At 33.6% G+C, this 17953-nt stretch overlaps 2 protein-coding genes and 1 pseudogene across 3 annotated transcripts; 2 read left to right on the top strand and 1 right to left on the bottom strand.

Annotated features, from left to right (window-relative positions):
* LOC109353738 lies at positions 373-1793 on the top strand (annotated as a pseudogene).
* Positions 4949-10299, top strand: LOC109355421. The gene is made up of 12 exons (XM_019598578.1): positions 4949-5501; positions 6058-6260; positions 6341-6538; positions 6778-6849; positions 7029-7124; positions 7384-7463; positions 7727-7805; positions 8067-8277; positions 8377-8573; positions 8942-9047; positions 9264-9353; positions 9477-10299. Exons 1-12 carry the CDS (start codon positions 5000-5002, stop codon positions 10199-10201), a joined length of 2559 nt encoding a protein of 852 aa, XP_019454123.1. The 5' UTR covers positions 4949-4999; the 3' UTR covers positions 10202-10299.
* On the bottom strand, positions 11454-14842 carry LOC109353747 (AP2-like ethylene-responsive transcription factor PLT2). 2 transcript variants are annotated; one of them, XM_019596112.1, is made up of 10 exons: positions 14307-14842; positions 14010-14204; positions 13550-13922; positions 13368-13450; positions 13214-13222; positions 13019-13107; positions 12868-12941; positions 12712-12762; positions 12475-12551; positions 11454-12360 (listed from the first exon to the last, which is right to left on the bottom strand). In XM_019596112.1, the coding sequence occupies exons 2-10, from the start codon at positions 14149-14151 to the stop codon at positions 11627-11629; spliced, it is 1632 nt and encodes a 543-aa protein (XP_019451657.1). In that variant the 5' UTR covers positions 14152-14204; positions 14307-14842; the 3' UTR covers positions 11454-11626. The 2 variants fall into 2 exon arrangements, with proteins under 2 accessions (XP_019451657.1, XP_019451656.1); XM_019596111.1 differs by having other exon boundaries at positions 14010-14842.

Raw genomic sequence — 17953 nt, 5'->3', positions numbered from 1 at the left:
TTTTAAATCAGCTTATGAGCAATGCTTTTATATATTTAGATTAACATTTGGATTGTGCATCTAATCCTTTAAAATAAGAAAGGAGATAAATTAAATGTTCTATCTTGTTATTTTTTAAAGTAATACATGTAAAAAAAACACTACACCTATCTTAACCATTCTTACCCTAATTAACTATGACTCAGTATGAATTTTTTGCATTCATAAACCACAGACACAATCCAATTGCGCCCCACCACTATCACTTTCAAACTCAACATTTACAAAATTCCTTTCTTGTTAACAGAACCATGAAAGCTTCCCCAAGAAAATTCATCAAAATTAATGCTTATATCACAAGCATTGATTGCTCTATGGTTATATGCACACCAAGTATACCAACCTCAATAGTTCCCATAGTAAGTGACATGCATGCACACTCATCACTAGTGCAATATTTGCACACAAAAACTAATTCACCAAATAATCAAACAACAACTTCATCAATGGGTAGAAATGGTAGTGCTGTTTTTGCAATGTTACTACTCATCATCACTCTAATAACCTTAACAATCTCACCAGTTGAATCATGCCCTCCATCTGAATGGGCAGCACTAATGGCCTTCAAAGCAGCACTCACCGAACCCAACATTGGAATCTTCAATTCATGGAGAGGAACCAATTGCTGCTACCACTGGTACGGCATCAACTGCGACCCCACCACCCACCGTGTCGCTGATATCACCCTCCGCGGCCTCACCATCGCCGACGACAACCCTCATGTCACCACCAACCGCACTGCCACCGGCTACATGAACGGTTCCATCTCCCCATCAATCTGCAAACTCAAACAACTTTCTACTCTCACAATCTCAGACTGGAAGGGCATTTCTGGAAATATCCCTCATTGCATCACCACCCTCTCACTTCTACAATTCATCGACCTCTCGGGTAACATAATCTCAGGCAAGGTGCCCTACGATATAGGACACCTCGCCCAACTCACGGTGCTTAATCTAGCAGATAACCATATCTCAGGGAGGATCCCTAGGACACTAGTGAACCTTCCAAACCTCATGATACTTGACCTACGCAATAATGCAATGGAGGGTCCTATACCCCCAGACTTTGGGAAACTCAAAAAACTGAACCGGGTTTTGCTTAGCCACAACCGTATAACCGGTCCAATCCCAAGGTCTATTTCAAGCATATATAGCTTGGCCGACATTGATTTGTCACTGAACCGGTTATCCGGTTCAGTTCACAAATAAATGGGCCAGATGCCAGTTTTGGACTCGCTGAATTTAAAGTACAACAATCTGACAGGGAAGATTCCTTGGACTTTGTTGAGTTCAAGGATAAGCCATTTGGATTTGAGTAGAAACATGTTGAGTGGGAACATTGCTGACGTGTTTAGAGAAAGATCTTATTTTATAAACCTTGATTTGTCGCATAATGAATTGAGTGGTTTTGTTGCTAAGTCTATGGTTTCTGCTACTTACATTGGACACCTTGACCTGAGTCATAACAATCTCTGTGGCCCTATTCCACGAGGTGCACCGTTCAATCATCTTCAGCCTCCTTCGTTTGATAACAATCGTTGCCTTTGTGGACACCCGCTTAAACCATGCACTCATCATCATCATCAACACACGCGCATCAAGTTATGAATATATGGATAGGTTGGGTTTGACGTGGATAAACCCAAATATATTGAATTATTATTCTTACTATGCTGTTTTGTGTGAAGAGAGAAAGAAAAGTGTCTTGATTTTCATTGCATTATTGTTTGGATCAATAATGAATAAGGATTAGGAGGCAATTACTTATTTTTTCCTATATTTTTAATAGTAAATGTGATATTTAATTTTATTATATATAAAAAGATGAAAATATTTTTATTATGTTATTTTTTCATTTGTTTTTATAATATTTACCTATCAATTAATGGAAAATATATTTAAAATATATAGTGTATTATGATGGTGTCATCATTTTCTTTGTCCCACGTCTTAGGATTCAAAAGAAGTTTATTGCATTTGACCGATATAAACCAAACTCATTTGGACATTATCTCATGGAAGAAAAAATAGGATAAAATTATTGACATTATAATTTATCAATTTATATTCCTTTTTACTTAAGGATGTGAACCTCACACAATGTTTAAGTCGTTTGTCTTGTCATAGAATTATCTTACACTCAACTACCTTTTCATAATTTTTTTTAACCAATCATAATGTAATTTAATTTTTATTGAAAATGTGATTAATCCATACAAAATATATAGATAAATGAGATGGTTAATTAATAGCACATCTAAAAATAGATGGGACTTGAATGAGGTTCAAGATTTAAAAAGTTGAGGCACCGGTGGGTCCGATATGGATGGAAGCATAAGCATGCCATGCCTGGTGCACTCCAAGAATCATTGGGTGATCATCTACAAGGTAAAATTATTCCACACTCTTTTCCATATCACTTTCACACATATGTTTTAATGATTAATAAAAAAACTTTACATGAAAACAGCAAAGAGTACATGATTCTCAAAAAGTAAGATTATTATTATTATTCTTTGCTAATTATAGTATTAAGAGAGATAAATTTGATGTCACATGCATACTTTGTCTAATTCTCTGTGATTAGATATTTTGATTGGCTGAAACATAGTAAATTTAAATAAAAAATTAACAAATCATGAATCACCAAATTTGATACATAGAAGTATTATGAGAACCGGACTTGGACCGACTGGTCTGACCACTGATCAAATTTGAAAACGGTTTTAGTTTGCAGTCTTAATCGAATGTGAGTTGAACCGGGGAAAATCCAATCTGACCGTGTTAAACCGGATTAACTCAGGAAGTAAATCAGACAGTTCATTTAAAAATAAGGAAAATGGAACACTGCTATAATATTTTAGTTTACTACGGTCTAAAAAAGATGAGATGTATTACTTCAATAAAATTACACATAATTATTATTTATATAAAGTTTTATATTTATATATAACTATATAATTATAGATAAAAAATATTAATTTTGTACAAAATCACTCGATCAGACCGGACAATTTAATTGTTTAAAAAACCTAATATAAAATCTTTCTCAATTTAATGTACAGGTTGAGTTTCATAATATTGCATACAATAACATAAAATATATAAGACATGTCATTTCATTCTATCAAAAGGTGTAAAGGAAAAGTATGATGTCTTGTATATTTTATGCATTTCATAACATATATAAGACATCATTTCATAAAATATTTTGAGTTAATATATCTAGAAGTATAAATATTTATATACAATTAAAATATTATTTACCATTTATTTATATTTCTTTTTGAAGTGGTATATCATTCATCATATATTTATATTACTTTTGAAGTGCCAATGACAATTAAAAATAAATTACATAAGATAAATTGTCAATTTATAAAACTCTTACACTTTTATTAGATACATTTTTCTCAAATATTTTATGCATTAAAATATTTGTTAAATAATTAAAGTAAAGTGAGGATCCACTTACTCAAAGAGTAAGATTTTTCTCATCCTGACCATCAATTTTATGGACATCTAATAACTTAGATCTAGTTACTAATTCAAATCATTGAATTTTCTTAGAATCAATAACTATAATAAAGAGTAACTCACTCTTCTAATAAGTGGATCCCTTTTCCATTAAAGTATAGAAAAAATGAATTGGGGAACACACCACTTAAAATTTCAAGTTAGTAACATGTAACATATCTGATTCCCCTTAAATAAGGTATCGGATTTGAGTCTTGTGGATAGACAAAATACCCACTGGGAGAGTTAGCCCCACGTACATGTGAATGGTCCGGTTCGGACAGAATTGTCTCCAATAAGAGGATATCTGTGGGAAACCAAAAATATTAAAGTATTTGAAAATTTGAGGCTATTTGTATGATTGAGTAATTAATGAGAGATGCATTATTAATTGATTTGTTAGATAAAACATTAAATGTTTATTTTTAAAATTTTGTTTTTGTGTAGGGAGAATGGAGTAAAAGTGTGACCAACTAACCTTAAACGCGTACATGATGTCCATTAAGTTTTATTGGCCGAAACAGATTAAATATGAAATTGAAGCTACTAACCCGAATAAACTAAATCCCTTTAAAAACTACACAACCCGAATAGTTTGAACCCATATCCAAAGACCCAGACCCATTTCAACCTTTCATTTTCAGGAAGTTTGAACTTCAACTTTCAAATTCCTTTGCACTGACCACCGAGCATAAGTGGTCCAGAGTCACAAAAATCAGTAAAATCTAACAGAACCAAACCAAAAAGTATAAACAGTTTAGTTGGATTTCTATTTTATAAAACCAATTCCACTTCACCAACAAAGCTACTAGTGTAAAGCCTTAAATATGGTATTAGGCAAATGTTCAATTCATAACAACCGATAGGTGTTGAGATTTAATCACACGTCCAAAACACATTAATACAAAAAATAATTCAGTTCAGTTAAGGGTTTCACAATTGGATTTAATATTTATACACTAAGAATGTAAATGTAAGTGTTTTTTAGTCAATGAACATGACCCGTGATGGCTCGTGTGTATAAGTACAACATGATACAACCTTGTATCCTTGTCCTCTTCTAGAATTCCTGACAGTACTATTCACATTGCTTTTCCTGTTTGAACATTAACACTTCATTGGCCACACCTATGGTCCACTCTAACCTCCTTTGTTTTTTAGCTTTCACCGTTACTACTTCACATTCCTTTTCCTGTTATACCTCACCTTCTATTTATATATATTATAATACATTCTCACTCACATCTCTCTCTATCTTCTCTTAATTATTCACCCTTTCCCCACTTATTATTATCATCTTCTTTTCTATTTGGTTGTCTGTTAAGTAATATTAGATATAGTAATCATATAAGACCACTTAAGATATTCTGAGATACTTAAGTATATTCTAATAAGTAATGTCATGTTCTTATGTTTGATGTTTACTTTGAGTTTTCAGAAGGATGGAGGCTTTTCTATTTGTGTTTGTATCCTTTGTTGTTCTGTGTGGTTATGGTGTGAGTAAAGAGTGTACAAACATTCCAACCCAATCACACACATTCCGTTATGAACTGTTAACATCCAACAATGAAACATGGAAGCAAGAAGTTATGTCTCATTACCATTTGACACCAACTGATGACTCAGCTTGGGAAGATATGCTTCCAAGGAGATTCTCCAGAGAGGATCATCAACATGAATGGTCAATGATTTATAGGAAAGTCAAGAACTTGGGTGTGTTTGCTCCACCTAAAGGGTTTCTGAAAGAGGTGTCATTGCATGATTTGAGATTGCAAGAGGGTTCAATACATGCTCAAGCACAGAAGACAAACTTGGAGTATTTGTTAATGTTGGATGTTGATAGGTTGATTTGGAGCTTCAGGAACAATGCTGGTTTACCAACTCCTTCTACACCTTATGGAGGTTGGGAAGGTGCTCAAGTTGAACTCAGGGGTCATTTTGTTGGTTAGTTTATTAATCATTTTAATTTTCCTTTTCAGTTAAGAAATTTTACTTGTGTCCCACTTTAATGATCTTTATTTGCACTTAGCTCTTCTTAAAGACTTGCTTATTGGCATTGCTATTGGTACAACAATTCTATAATTGGTTGGCTCTTTTCATCCCAAGATTCAAAAGGGCATGCATCTCTTTTTCTTGTGATGCTTTTTCCACTTTTTGTGCTTTTTTATTTTCATTTTGTTAAGTCAGAGCAAGGAGAAAATTGTATTATTTTTTTAATAAAAGTTGCAGTTATATTTAAAGAAAATTTCATAGTTGATACTTTTTTTTGCTACATAATCAACTAAACAGCATACAAATGTAAATGCATGTCTTTCTGCATACAAAGGTTATCCTCCTTGGACTCAATTTTTGTCTAGAACTGAACCATATTTACTTTGTTTGAGGTTAATTCATAGCTCCTGAAATATCTTCTCACACATTGAAGTGCATTACTTGCTCAAAGCCAGTGCAATTCACTTTTCAAGGTTAATTTATAATTGCTTGTTTTGTTACTTTGAAGGACATTACTTGAGTGCTTCAGCTCTAATGTGGGCCAGCACACACAATGTTAGCCTGAAGGAGAAAATGTCAGCTGTTGTTGCAGGTCTATCTGCCTGTCAAGAGAAAATCGGAACAGGATATCTCTCTGCATTTCCATCTCAGTTTTTCGATCGATTCGAAGCTATTCAACCTGTGTGGGCTCCCTATTACACCATTCACAAGGTACAGTCAAAAGTAGATTTTGGTTATGCAAGTGGTTTTAGCCTTACTATTGTTGGATTTCAACTATTCAGCTTTGACAGATCTTAGCCGGCCTGTTGGATCAACATACTATAGCCGGAAACCCTCAGGCTCTAAAAATGGTGACATGGATGGTTGATTACTTTTACAACCGAGTCCTGAATGTAATAACACAGTTCAGTATAAATAGACACTATCAATCAATAAATGAGGAAACTGGAGGAATGAATGATGTCCTTTACAGATTATATAGCTTAACCGTAAGTTAACTAGTTCATGTAACTTCTTTAACTCTCTTCTTGCTTCATTTGCTTATATGAATAGGCATTAACAGATATGAATTATAAATTTATAATCCATAAGTCAGAATTTCAGATATGATTTTATATGAATTGGCATGCCTATATTCATATAATAGTTTTTATGATTATGACACATGGTACAAAGTTACTGCTGTAAATTTTAATTCCAAACTGAACTTTTCGTGTATCGTATGCAGGGAGATCCAAAACATCTAGTGTTGGCTCACCTTTTTGACAAGCCATGCTTTCTGGGATTGCTTGCAGTCCAGGTAGTGATAATAACACTTGTCATGACCGAATTGCTACTTATTCTTCGTTGTCTTATATTGTGCTCACCATGAAACTAGATATTTGGATGTCGAACTTAGGATTTCCGTTTCAAGTCTAGAAATTTTATCTAATTTATAACAAGGTCCGTGAATAAAATTCACTTTTTTTCTTCATGCAGGCTAATGATATAGCTGATTTTCATGCTAATACACATATCCCAGTTGTTGTTGGATCTCAAATGCGGTATGAAGTCACAGGGGATCCACTTTATAAGGTGAACTGCTCTATGCATACAGTAGCTTGCTGCTAAAAATATCACTAGATTTGATGGAATTGTGTTTACTTACAATTTGTTGGTGTAATATGATTTACTCAGTTTTATTTTTTCAGTACTCACCTAGTTATAGCAATTTTGTGTTCTCCAATATCACATATGCTTATTTTACCACAGTTGCATTGGTTGTACATTAAGCCAAGTAGAAGTTACCATTTGTCATGCTTTTCAATTTTCTAAAATCTGTTCTTGTTGTTAGGAAATTGGGACATTCTTTATGGACCTTATTAACTCTTCTCACAGCTATGCAACTGGAGGCACATCAGTCAGTGAATTCTGGTATTGAGATGCCACATTTTTAGTTTTAGTTCTTTCAAATGCATTTATAATCCTCCATTTAATAATTGTTTTATTATATTAAGGTTAGGCACCAGAAATTTACTAAAAAAAGAAGATGGAGTCTAGCTCCTTTCACATTTCCCATGCTGTAGAAGCATAGGGGTCTATCAACTAGCCTTCATGCTGAAAATGTTCTGTTCTTTTATTCATTGGTAATCAGTTATATATTTCTACTAAATACATGTACTTCAATTTTTGCGTAGGCATGATCCAAAGAGAATAGCCGACAACCTAAAAACAACAGAGAATGAAGAGTCATGCACAACTTATAATATGCTGAAGGTATAGCCAATCACTCATCATTTTAATAATGCATCAGAAGTTCAAAATGTGCGTATGAAGTTTCCATAAAAAAAATTGAACTGTCTGAAGAGGGAAGACCTATTGTCTCATGGTAATTCATTAGCATATTCTTGTGATTATGCATTTATATGTGAGTGTGATGTATATTCTGGGATAAATCTTAGTTTATTTCTATTGAAATATTTATGTTGTATAATGCTTCCATTACCTTAGCACCCAAAAACTAAAATGATTTGTCAGGTTTCGCGCCACCTGTTTAGATGGACAAAAGAAGTTTCGTATGCCGATTATTATGAGCGTGCCTTAACAAATGGTGTACTCAGCATTCAAAGAGGAACAGATCCCGGAGTGATGATTTATATGCTTCCACTAGGGCATGGTGTTTCCAAGGCTAGAACTGGACATAGTTGGGGAACACCATTTGACTCTTTCTGGTGCTGCTATGGAACTGGTATGCATTTATTTGTAATATTTACTTTTCCATTTGCATCAAAGTGCATCCATGTTCTCATCAGTCTAATGCTCTAAAGTTCTTTTCCGTGTTCATTAGGAATTGAATCATTCTCAAAGCTGGGAGATTCTATCTATTTTGTAGAGGGAGGGAACCATCCTGCTCTTTACATCATTCAGTACATATCAAGCTCGTTTAATTGGAAATCCGGAAACGTTGTTCTTAATCAGACAGTAGTTCCAGCTGCTTCATGGGATCCTTACTTACGAGTCACATTTACATTTTCTCCTACTGAGGTACCTGTTACATTGTTATTCTTATAGCATCTCATTTTTCCAAATATGTTGATATAACTAGCATAAGGATACAAATGATGCTTGCTTTTGTTTGATTTTGGGTCAATATCATGTTGATATCCAGCCTTTTTTTACCATAACTTGAAAATTGCAGAGTCAAGGTGCTTATTAATTGAAGATGGATATAATATCAAAGTTAGATATCACAACTGGATTATGACAATTTAGTAACTTACATTTATTGTAAAATTTCAACTGCTAAACTTATTAGCTAGAGGGTAATGGACAAGGTGCAATGTGAAGATAATCAGCACATGATCCTATACATTTTTTTTCTCAAATCTATCTTTCAAATCTTACTTTTGCAGAAAACTGGTACTTCGTCCATATTGAACTTTCGACTACCATCTTGGACTCATACAAATGGTGCCAAGGGGATGTTGAATGGTGAAACTTTATCTCTGCCAGCTCCAGGTGTGAAGCACTCTTAATTTCCCTTTTCAATGAAAAGTAGTTGTTCCACCAGTTATCTAAACTGCACACGCGCATGCACGCATACGCATACACTGGATTCTAAAAAACTGAGCCCATTCAAGTTCGGATACATACACAGACAGACATGCTAGATCCTAGGACTTTCACAAAAAAAGTTAACACATGAAAGTCATATTCTATTTTTTGGACCTGTAGGAAATTTTTTATCAGTCACACGACAATGGAGTGCTGGTGACAAGTTGACTCTTCAGTTGCCTATTACCCTCAGAACAGAGGCCATAAAAGGTTGTTTCACAACATGATCCATATCTGTTAGTTAATTATCAGTATTCTTCATTTTTCATACCATATATATTTTATGAATTTGTTTGCCTACATTACTGATATTGTGTTATGAATTAAATTCAGATGATAGGTCTGAATATGCATCCCTTCAAGCAATTCTCTATGGTCCGTATCTTCTTGCCGGTCATACGACCGGTGATTGGGACATTAAATCCGGGGCTAACCAAGCTATTTCAGAATGGATCACTCCCATTCCTGCCAGCTACAATAGTCAACTAATTTCCTTTTCCCAAGACTTTGCAAAATCAAGTTTTGTTTTAACAAACTCAAACCCATCACTTACTATGCAAAAGTTACCTGGACCTGGCACTGATTTGGCTCTTCGTGCAACATTTAGACTTATACTAAAAGAACCTTCCACAAAGCACTCAACATTTTCAAATGCTGTTGGTAAATCAGTACTCTTAGAACCATTTGATCTTCCTGGAATGAATGTGATTCACCAAGGAGCAAATCAACCTCTTGTCATTTCTTCACAAGTTGAGTCATCATCTATTTTTCTTGTGGTACCAGGATTGGATGGAAGAAATGAAACCATATCTTTAGAATCCCAAACCAACAATGGTTGCTACATGTACAGTAGTATGAACTTTGTTGCAGAAGTGAAGCTCAGTTGTAAGTCTGATTCTGATGCTACTTTTAACCAAGCAGCAAGCTTTGTTGCATGGAAAGGATTAAGACAATATAATCCTATCAGCTTTGTGGCTAAAGGGGCAAACAGAAATTTTGTTTTGGAGCCATTACTCACCTTCAGAGATGAGACAGTGTATTTCAACATGCAACACTGATATCTTGTGCTTAGTCCAATTAATGATTTTTATGATCCATGGATTCCATACAGACATTAGTTTATGTGATTGGTATGAGAAGAAAGTTCAACAGAGTATGTATATCAAAAATATTTTGAAACCTAGTGCAAAACAAATTTGAAAGACTCTTCAAGTCAAGCTTATTAGACAGATTTGCTTAGTATTTCTTAGAATATGTCATAGTTAAAGTTGTCTAAGACCACATTTCGCTTCCATTATGGTTAATCATGAATTGTGGTCAAGTAATAAAAACCTCAATAAATAAATCCTAGTTATGTTGTTGAAAAATGAATATAATACTATACATAAAAATTCCAATTGTATCTAAATGAAAATTAAAACAAAGTTTAACTCATACAGTCATACTGCTTTGACACATGGTTAGAAACATCTATCATGCAAGTTGAAATGTCAACCAAGTCATGCATGGCCGTGGTTGGTGGTTGGAATGAATGAGCTAGATTTTATACGTTATTATATATATATATATATATATATATATATATTATGATAAGGGTATGTGTAATAAAGCAATGCTTATATTACTCGAGTCAAACTCCTCTTTATTACCGAAGATGATAGTTCTAATGTATTTTTTAGGGTAAAAATATAATATCAGTATAAGTTAAAGAATAAAAGTGTTATTATCCTTTTAACTTTTCTATATATTTTTTTACATAATTCTCCTCTTGGCTCATTTTACTTATAACTTGTAAGCTATGCTTCTTGAAGCTACCACAATCCACATACTGGACTCCTAGAGTTGTAAGGGGAAAAAGAATTTCGTTAATTTTTAAATTTATTTTATTAAAAAACAACTTAAAATTTGAACCCTTAAATACTACTTTTTGTCATGTGTCATTATTTCTATTCAGTATTGCACTATTTGGTACGAGTAATGCACCTTTTTCACATCAAAAGTCTACTCACTAAGTTTTACATCTCTATGTTTCAAAGGAGATATATAGAGAAAATATGGTCTTAAGTTTGGCACTCAGTTATTTTGGAGTATTCGACCTATGTGAAACAAAGTTATCTCTCCCCTTCACCATTATTTTTCTCAAATTATGCTTATCACATGTATTTTCTTTTTGAATATATTGTAATCATCATTTCAAATTAATTAATAAAGTAAGACTTGAAAAATATGAGACATCGTTACCAAACCACTATCGATTAAATTAAGTCGACATTTTAAGGTAGTGCGTCGACATTTTACGTAAATGAAGCATCATGAATATTCGGCATAAGTTCAGACACATATTTTTTCTTTTTCATTGAAAATCAACAACTATTTTGTTTTAAAATGCTAGAAAATTAACGAACAAAAAGAAAACTGCAGAAAAGACAAAATTAACAATATTGTTTGTGCCATACTCAGTAACATCTCTATTTTTTGTTAAGTCATTCACTCCACATGTTAAACACGCCGCCGCCGCCACCAGCTGTTGATGCCTGCATGGACTCCGTCCCCTCCGCCGACCAGCCACCGTAACTGCCGGAAGACATGTCAATGTCATAATCAACCTTAACCAACCCAAGCTCTTCTGCTGATCCCACAGCATTAACATTCCCAGTGAAACCACCAATAGTGTTATTATCATTCTCCATCAAAGATGATGATGAAGAAGAACCCATGTTCATCATTCCATGAAGCAATGCTGGGTGATGGTTCTGAACATAGCTGTTATAGAATTGAGCATTCTGAGCTGATTGGTGAATGTAAGAAGAGCTACTTTGCTGGTGCAATTGAAGCTGTGTTTGGAGGTAACTCTGATGTAGTGTAGAAGGATCTTGAGAGAAGTGATGAGACATGTCATGGTTTTGTAGGGTTAGCAATGGTTGAGGTTGTTCAAAATGCTGCATTAGAGGATAAGGTTGTAGCCTGCTGCTAGAGCTTGAGGTTCCATATTGAAAGTTTGATCCAAGTGCAAGCATTTCTTGATCACGTTTCCTTGAAGATTCAAGAGCTTGAGCTTCTTTTAGTCGTTTAGCAGCACCACCTCCTATTGGGAGAGTGTTGCTTTCAAGAATGGCTTTCACATCATAACGATTCATGTCAAAGTTAGTTACCGCGTTAAGACCTCTGAACTTTATTGCAGCTATGTCATAAGCTTCTGCAGCTTCTTCCTCAGTACCTATATGACAAAATGATTCTAAATAGTTATAGTTTCATGCTTCAGTAAATAGTTTTGAGTTCAAGTCGAATACAGTAGGAGTTTCTATGCATGGAGCATGATTATTTGGCTTACTGAAAGTTCCCAAGTAAAGATCTTTGTTTCCCGCAACTCTTCCAATTCTTGCTTGCCATCTCCCATGTTGGTGATGCCTAACAATAGAATTATAACGAATATTTACCTCTATCTTTTTCAATAATATTTTCATTTGTTGCGGATCAAAAAAAGAACATTCCAATAAGAAAATGTGCATGTAAAGAGAAAGGGGTTGAGCTAGTAAATGAATAGATTGGATAAGAACCAATTTGATACCTTGTAACTCCACGATACATTGATGCACCCCTTGAGAAACCACTGCTTTTCCTGCAATACATTCAATAAAATATCACACTTGTTAATTTTATACTCTTGATTAAATTACACTACGCGTTATATAACTTAGAAGGTTTTATGAATGTTTCAAGTCACCTTCTAATAGAGGCCACAAATTCTTGTCTTGTCATGTGCTTCATTTCATCAATTTCCTTCTCATAGTTACTGATCTGTTAAACAACATGAAATAAATACATTTGAAGGAGACTAGGAATTAAGTGTGAAGAAAATAGAGAGATTAACTTACTGGAAAATTAGTGGTGGTGGATGTTCCCCAGTACTTAAGTGCAGCTAAATCGTAAGACCTAGCTGCTTTCTCTTCTTTGTCATATCCGCCTTCAATTAAAAGGAAAATAGTATATATTGTGGTTACTTCAACGATCACAACACAAAAGGAAAAAACGGAATGGAAAATAAACTGAATGAAAGTAAAGACACTTACCCAAATAGACTGAATGGGAGTTGAAAAGAAACAAGCAAAATAAGAAAACAAACATGTTAATAAAACTTCAAATTAATATTCCACAATAAAAAAACATCAAAGTATATGTTAAGGGTGGAAAAACCCTACAGAATGTTACTAATTTAAAGTTTACCTTGGCGACCTTTCCTTGATTGTCCTTCCCTTCTACAGCTATTGTCCCAAAGGTGAGCTTCATATCTTCCTGTCCATCTATGTCTATATATGTTTTTTTTGGTGCATGATTAGAGCAAAAACAAAACAATATTTATATGAAAAAATAATTTGATTCAATCAAACATATGGTGAATCAATAACCTTGTTACACCACGATATATTGATGTTCTCTGCCCAAAGGTATCCAAAGTTCTTCTAGAAGGTGCAGCTTCAACAGTCTTTGTACTATTGTCACCACTAGTTTCAGAACTTAAGTCCTTACCACTTCCCATTGATAATGTCAACGATTGTAAATTACTATTACCACATTCTTGATACTCATAGTTGCTAGATGATGTCACCACTGTGTTTTGCATGGGGACGAGACTGTTATTTGTGAAAAGGTATTCTGATTCATTTGGCTGAATTTCATTCATGGCAGCAAGATCTGACTGATTTTCAGACCTGCTCACACCAAGAAAATCTGCAACCTTTGGAACTTCATCATTGGTGTGAGTATTAAAATGATTCCAATCTGTAGGATTTATAAATTACAACCCAAATAATGTAAGTTACAAGGGAAAACTATAGTAAGAGGAAGTGAGAAAGGGATTAATCATACCGTGATTTTGGAAAGGATTTTCCATATTCTCATTCACTAACCCAAGAGAAAATTGATGATATTGAGTTGCTTGAAGATCATGAGCTGGTAATGAAGAATGAGTAGGAGAAAGAGGGAAGGAAAGCCAGTTGTTTGAATTCATTGAGCCCTTCTTGTTATTTTCTTGCTTTTTCCTTTCAACAAATCATGGAATACCTGCATCTAAAATATAGAATATTGAGGTAGGTGATAAAAAAAGTTCATGAAAAGAGAATGGAAAACTCAGTGATGGCAAGATAGAAACATATATAGGTTTACCCAAGGTTGTAGCAAGGGTTTATAGCAATGAAAACTACTTTGACTCAATTCCACTTTTTCTACTTTCAACTTCCTTTATTAACATAAAGGGAAAATAAGACAGGCTAAAAAGAGAACATGTTAATGAAACCACAATATTTAAAGTGCATTATTCCCTCACTCTTTCTCAATCCTAAAACACTTGGATTAAATTAAGTTACAATGGCTATCTCACCCCATAAGTGAAGGTTGTTTTTGTAGACTATGACCCTTTCCACCGGCTTCCAAAACCATAAAACAATGTTAAGATCTACCTACAAATGATTATTAAATAATATTATCTGTTTACTATAATGTTGGGACACGAGTGTGTCTTACTAAACTATTACTCATGAAACCTCCTTCAATAGTCTTTGTTCAGAGACAAAATCACCATTCCAGCTTCAAAAAAAATAGAAATAAAATATAATCTCATACCCTTCCACCTATCTCTCTCTATGTAACCCACTTGGTATATTGGAACTCTCGTCCTCGTTTAGTGAAAACAATGACTCCCAAAAGCCCAGCATTCCCATACGCTGCAAATCATATCTTACTCTCGAATCGAAGTCTCTACGTAAAGTTAAACAACCGACCCCTCTATTTTACTTATATTCACATGTATAGTGAATGTGAATGTAAAAAAGTAAAGATCTGAAATGAGATTAAAGATAAGCTACAAGATGGGGAAGACCTCCAATATAAGGTAGGTGATATGATTTAACAAAGAAAACCCATTTTGTAGAGCGCCTAGTCCTGCATGTTTTGAACATGCATGGGTATGGTCATACAATAATATTCAATGATCATTCTGGGACAAGGAGGATTCTTCAATCATGGGTGAGTTCCAATATTACCGAGGTATGAGAAGAGTGAAGAACGATAAGTAAGATATCACTTTTTGAACCAAAATTTTAAGGCTTTAGTTTCATATAAATTTTATACTTATAAACATTTCCACATTCCTCTCCCTGCATATCCAACTTGAGACTTCACACTTGAATAAAGCCAACAATCTCCCTCTCAAGTGTGGGTACCACACACTTTTCGATCTGCTCCCCCTTAAGTCCATCATGTCCGAGCCAAACCATTGACTCTAACATCACTTGTTGCACCAGATTGTGACCGGGAAGCCTCCAATCATCAGGGAGTTCCATTGTTACTGGGTATGGAAAGATGGATACCCACAAGTAAAACAACACGTCTTGAACCAAAATTTTAAAACATAATTCTTGTGTCTTTTTTACATATAAATTTTTTTACTTTTCCCCCACATATCCGATGCGAAACTACCTAAACACAATGGAATATAAAGGGGATATAATTTTGAAAATTTTGAATGGTTATTATATCCACAAAATCATTTTCTTGTCAAATACTTATATATAAATAATAAATCTCATTAATTATTTCACAAGATGGTAGAAAGAGTGATACGTATACGGTTCACATTACTTAAAGTCTCTAGAGAACATTGTTAGTGAAAAAAGTCTTTTTTGAAATCACAATTAAAACAAGCAAATGAATCTTCATTAATTTAGATCATTAAATATAAAATTAAGTTTGATGTTTAGGGAGAAGAGATTCAGTAAAGTAGATATAGGTCAAGTCTCGTTCACAACAAAAATACTAACATACTAATATTTATACATGAAAAGATATATAATAAATCATTGTGATTACTGTACATGATTAATAACTTTTACATCATAATTTTATTTTATATGAAAATAAGTGCGATTAAAATTACTAAAAAACCGAACATTAAAAATTAAAAGTACAAAAAGAAGAGTAAGAATTACTTTTGTTCAAAATGTGACCAAGCTGTGTTCCATATTATAATTAATAAATCGTTAATGCGATTGAATTGAACGGTAATTAAGAAATATTATAGAAGGTTTTCGTTTGTTCCCCCATGTAAAAATTTGTTGACCACCTACTCGATTTCTTCACCGTCAAAAGGTCACATGCTTCGAATAGGGCAAAATAAAAATAAAATAAAAAAGGCTGAGTGTCCTACACCACTTGAAGTTTGTAATCTACTTTGCCCTTTGCTTAATATTTTTCTAGGCACTTATTTTTTTAGATAAGCTAATCTTCTTTGACCAATAAATATCCACAACATAATGAGATTAGGTTTTTCATTTTCAACATATACAAAACTAGAAGACTAGGAAAAATAAGTATATATCACTTGAAGCAACAAGTAATTAATCTTTTGGTAGGATTCTTCTAAATCAAGTATTGACAAATTTATCTTAAGGATCTTGGTATCCATCATATACGGAGAATGACTTAATCTTGCCGCTATTAGCATTCTTGAACTAATGTGTCTCCATCTATATATCAGAGTAAAATGATGGCATAGCATGGCACTAAGATATTTTTATGGAATGTCTAGGTTATTGATGAATAGAATAATTCACTGTTAGTACTAACTAGAAAACACATCAAGAAGTGAAGATTTATAGGGTGCATATTAAGTTACTTACTAGCTAGGCAAAGCTTGGATCTCCCACTATACCACACTCACACGTACATTTAAACGCACACCTAGCATATAGATATTTATAGATATTTTTTTTTTGATGGGCAACTAAAAGAATTTTATTAATAGAAGATAATTACAAAAGAAATAAAAAGAAGCGAAATAAAGAAGGACAATAACTTGTTCAAATATTTTATTGTTCATCTGACCATTAACCTACAACCATGAATGAATTCTTGCAGCTTCAAAAATCTTCTGAGGAGAAAGAGTAACAGAGTTGAAAATGAAGTCATTCTTAAGAAGCCAAATAGCCCAAGTTGAAGCTAACCAAATGATACTCCAAAATTTTGAACGGCTTTTGTTTGATATCATAGCCATGTGAGCAATAAAATGGTTTATAGGTTGTCGTGCTAATGTTCAACCAATTGTAGAGGAGCTGCCAAACTGAAGATGTGAGGTTGCAAGTAAAAAAATAGATGATCTAGAGTTTCTGCGTAATTTTTCGTTGTAGAAAGGGCATCAGAGACCTCCTCCATGTGATAAAGCCTCTTATGAAGTGGGACCATGGCAGGTATCCTATCTTGAAAAAGTCTTCAAACAAAGATAATGACTTTTAAGGGAGGTTTAGATTTCCAAAAAAGAGGAAGATGCACCTAGCATATAGATAATTATGGTAAACACAAACAGAGTTTTTTATTTATCCGTGGAATATACATAATTACGTGAATCCTTCATTTTTGTAATCATAAAAATAAAATCTTATTGGAATGGATAAAAGTATTACTCCAAAATACAAAAGCATAGTGCCACAAAACTTTACGGTTTGACAAAAGGAAGCAAAAAAGTGTATATGTATAAATATATATTCTGCCAAAAATAAGATGCAGTAATATTATCCACTTTTACATGAACAACTACTTGTGATGCTGTTCATAAATCTGTTACTGAAAGAAGGATAAGTACACATAACGTGTTCCAATAAATATGTTTGGATGTAATATTCTACTCTATTTAGGTGTAAACTCTTAGCTTGTCTTTCATAATTATTTTTTGTTTTTCTCTTCTATTCCTTCTCAACCATGTACCAACTTCTCACTTTTCTGTGCGTTTCAATAAAATAATTCTTCTCCGACCAAAAAAT

Source organism: Lupinus angustifolius, chromosome LG08, assembly GCF_001865875.1.
Source record: "Lupinus angustifolius cultivar Tanjil chromosome LG08, LupAngTanjil_v1.0, whole genome shotgun sequence".
NCBI lineage: Eukaryota > Viridiplantae > Streptophyta > Magnoliopsida > Fabales > Fabaceae > Lupinus > Lupinus angustifolius.
The sequence above is the reverse complement of the archived record's forward strand: the minus strand, read 5'-3'. Positions and strand labels throughout refer to the sequence as shown.

Excerpts from the sequence above, each read along its gene's own strand:
- LOC109355421 (XM_019598578.1), top strand. The coding sequence starts at position 5,000 with ATGGAGGCTTTTCTATTTGTGTTTGTATCCTTTGTTGTTCTGTGTGGT. Across the intron at positions 6,539-6,777 it reads ACAGATTATATAGCTTAACC|GGAGATCCAAAACATCTAGT; the intron begins GTAAGTTAACTA and ends TATCGTATGCAG. Across the intron at positions 6,850-7,028 it reads TGGGATTGCTTGCAGTCCAG|GCTAATGATATAGCTGATTT; the intron begins GTAGTGATAATA and ends TTCTTCATGCAG.
- LOC109353747 (XM_019596111.1), bottom strand. The coding sequence starts at position 14,151 with ATGAATTCAAACAACTGGCTTTCCTTCCCTCTTTCTCCTACTCATTCT. Across the intron at positions 13,451-13,549 it reads ATATATCGTGGTGTAACAAG|ACATAGATGGACAGGAAGAT; the intron begins GTTATTGATTCA and ends AAACATATATAG. Across the intron at positions 12,763-12,867 it reads TTTGTGGCCTCTATTAGAAG|GAAAAGCAGTGGTTTCTCAA; the intron begins GTGACTTGAAAC and ends AATGTATTGCAG.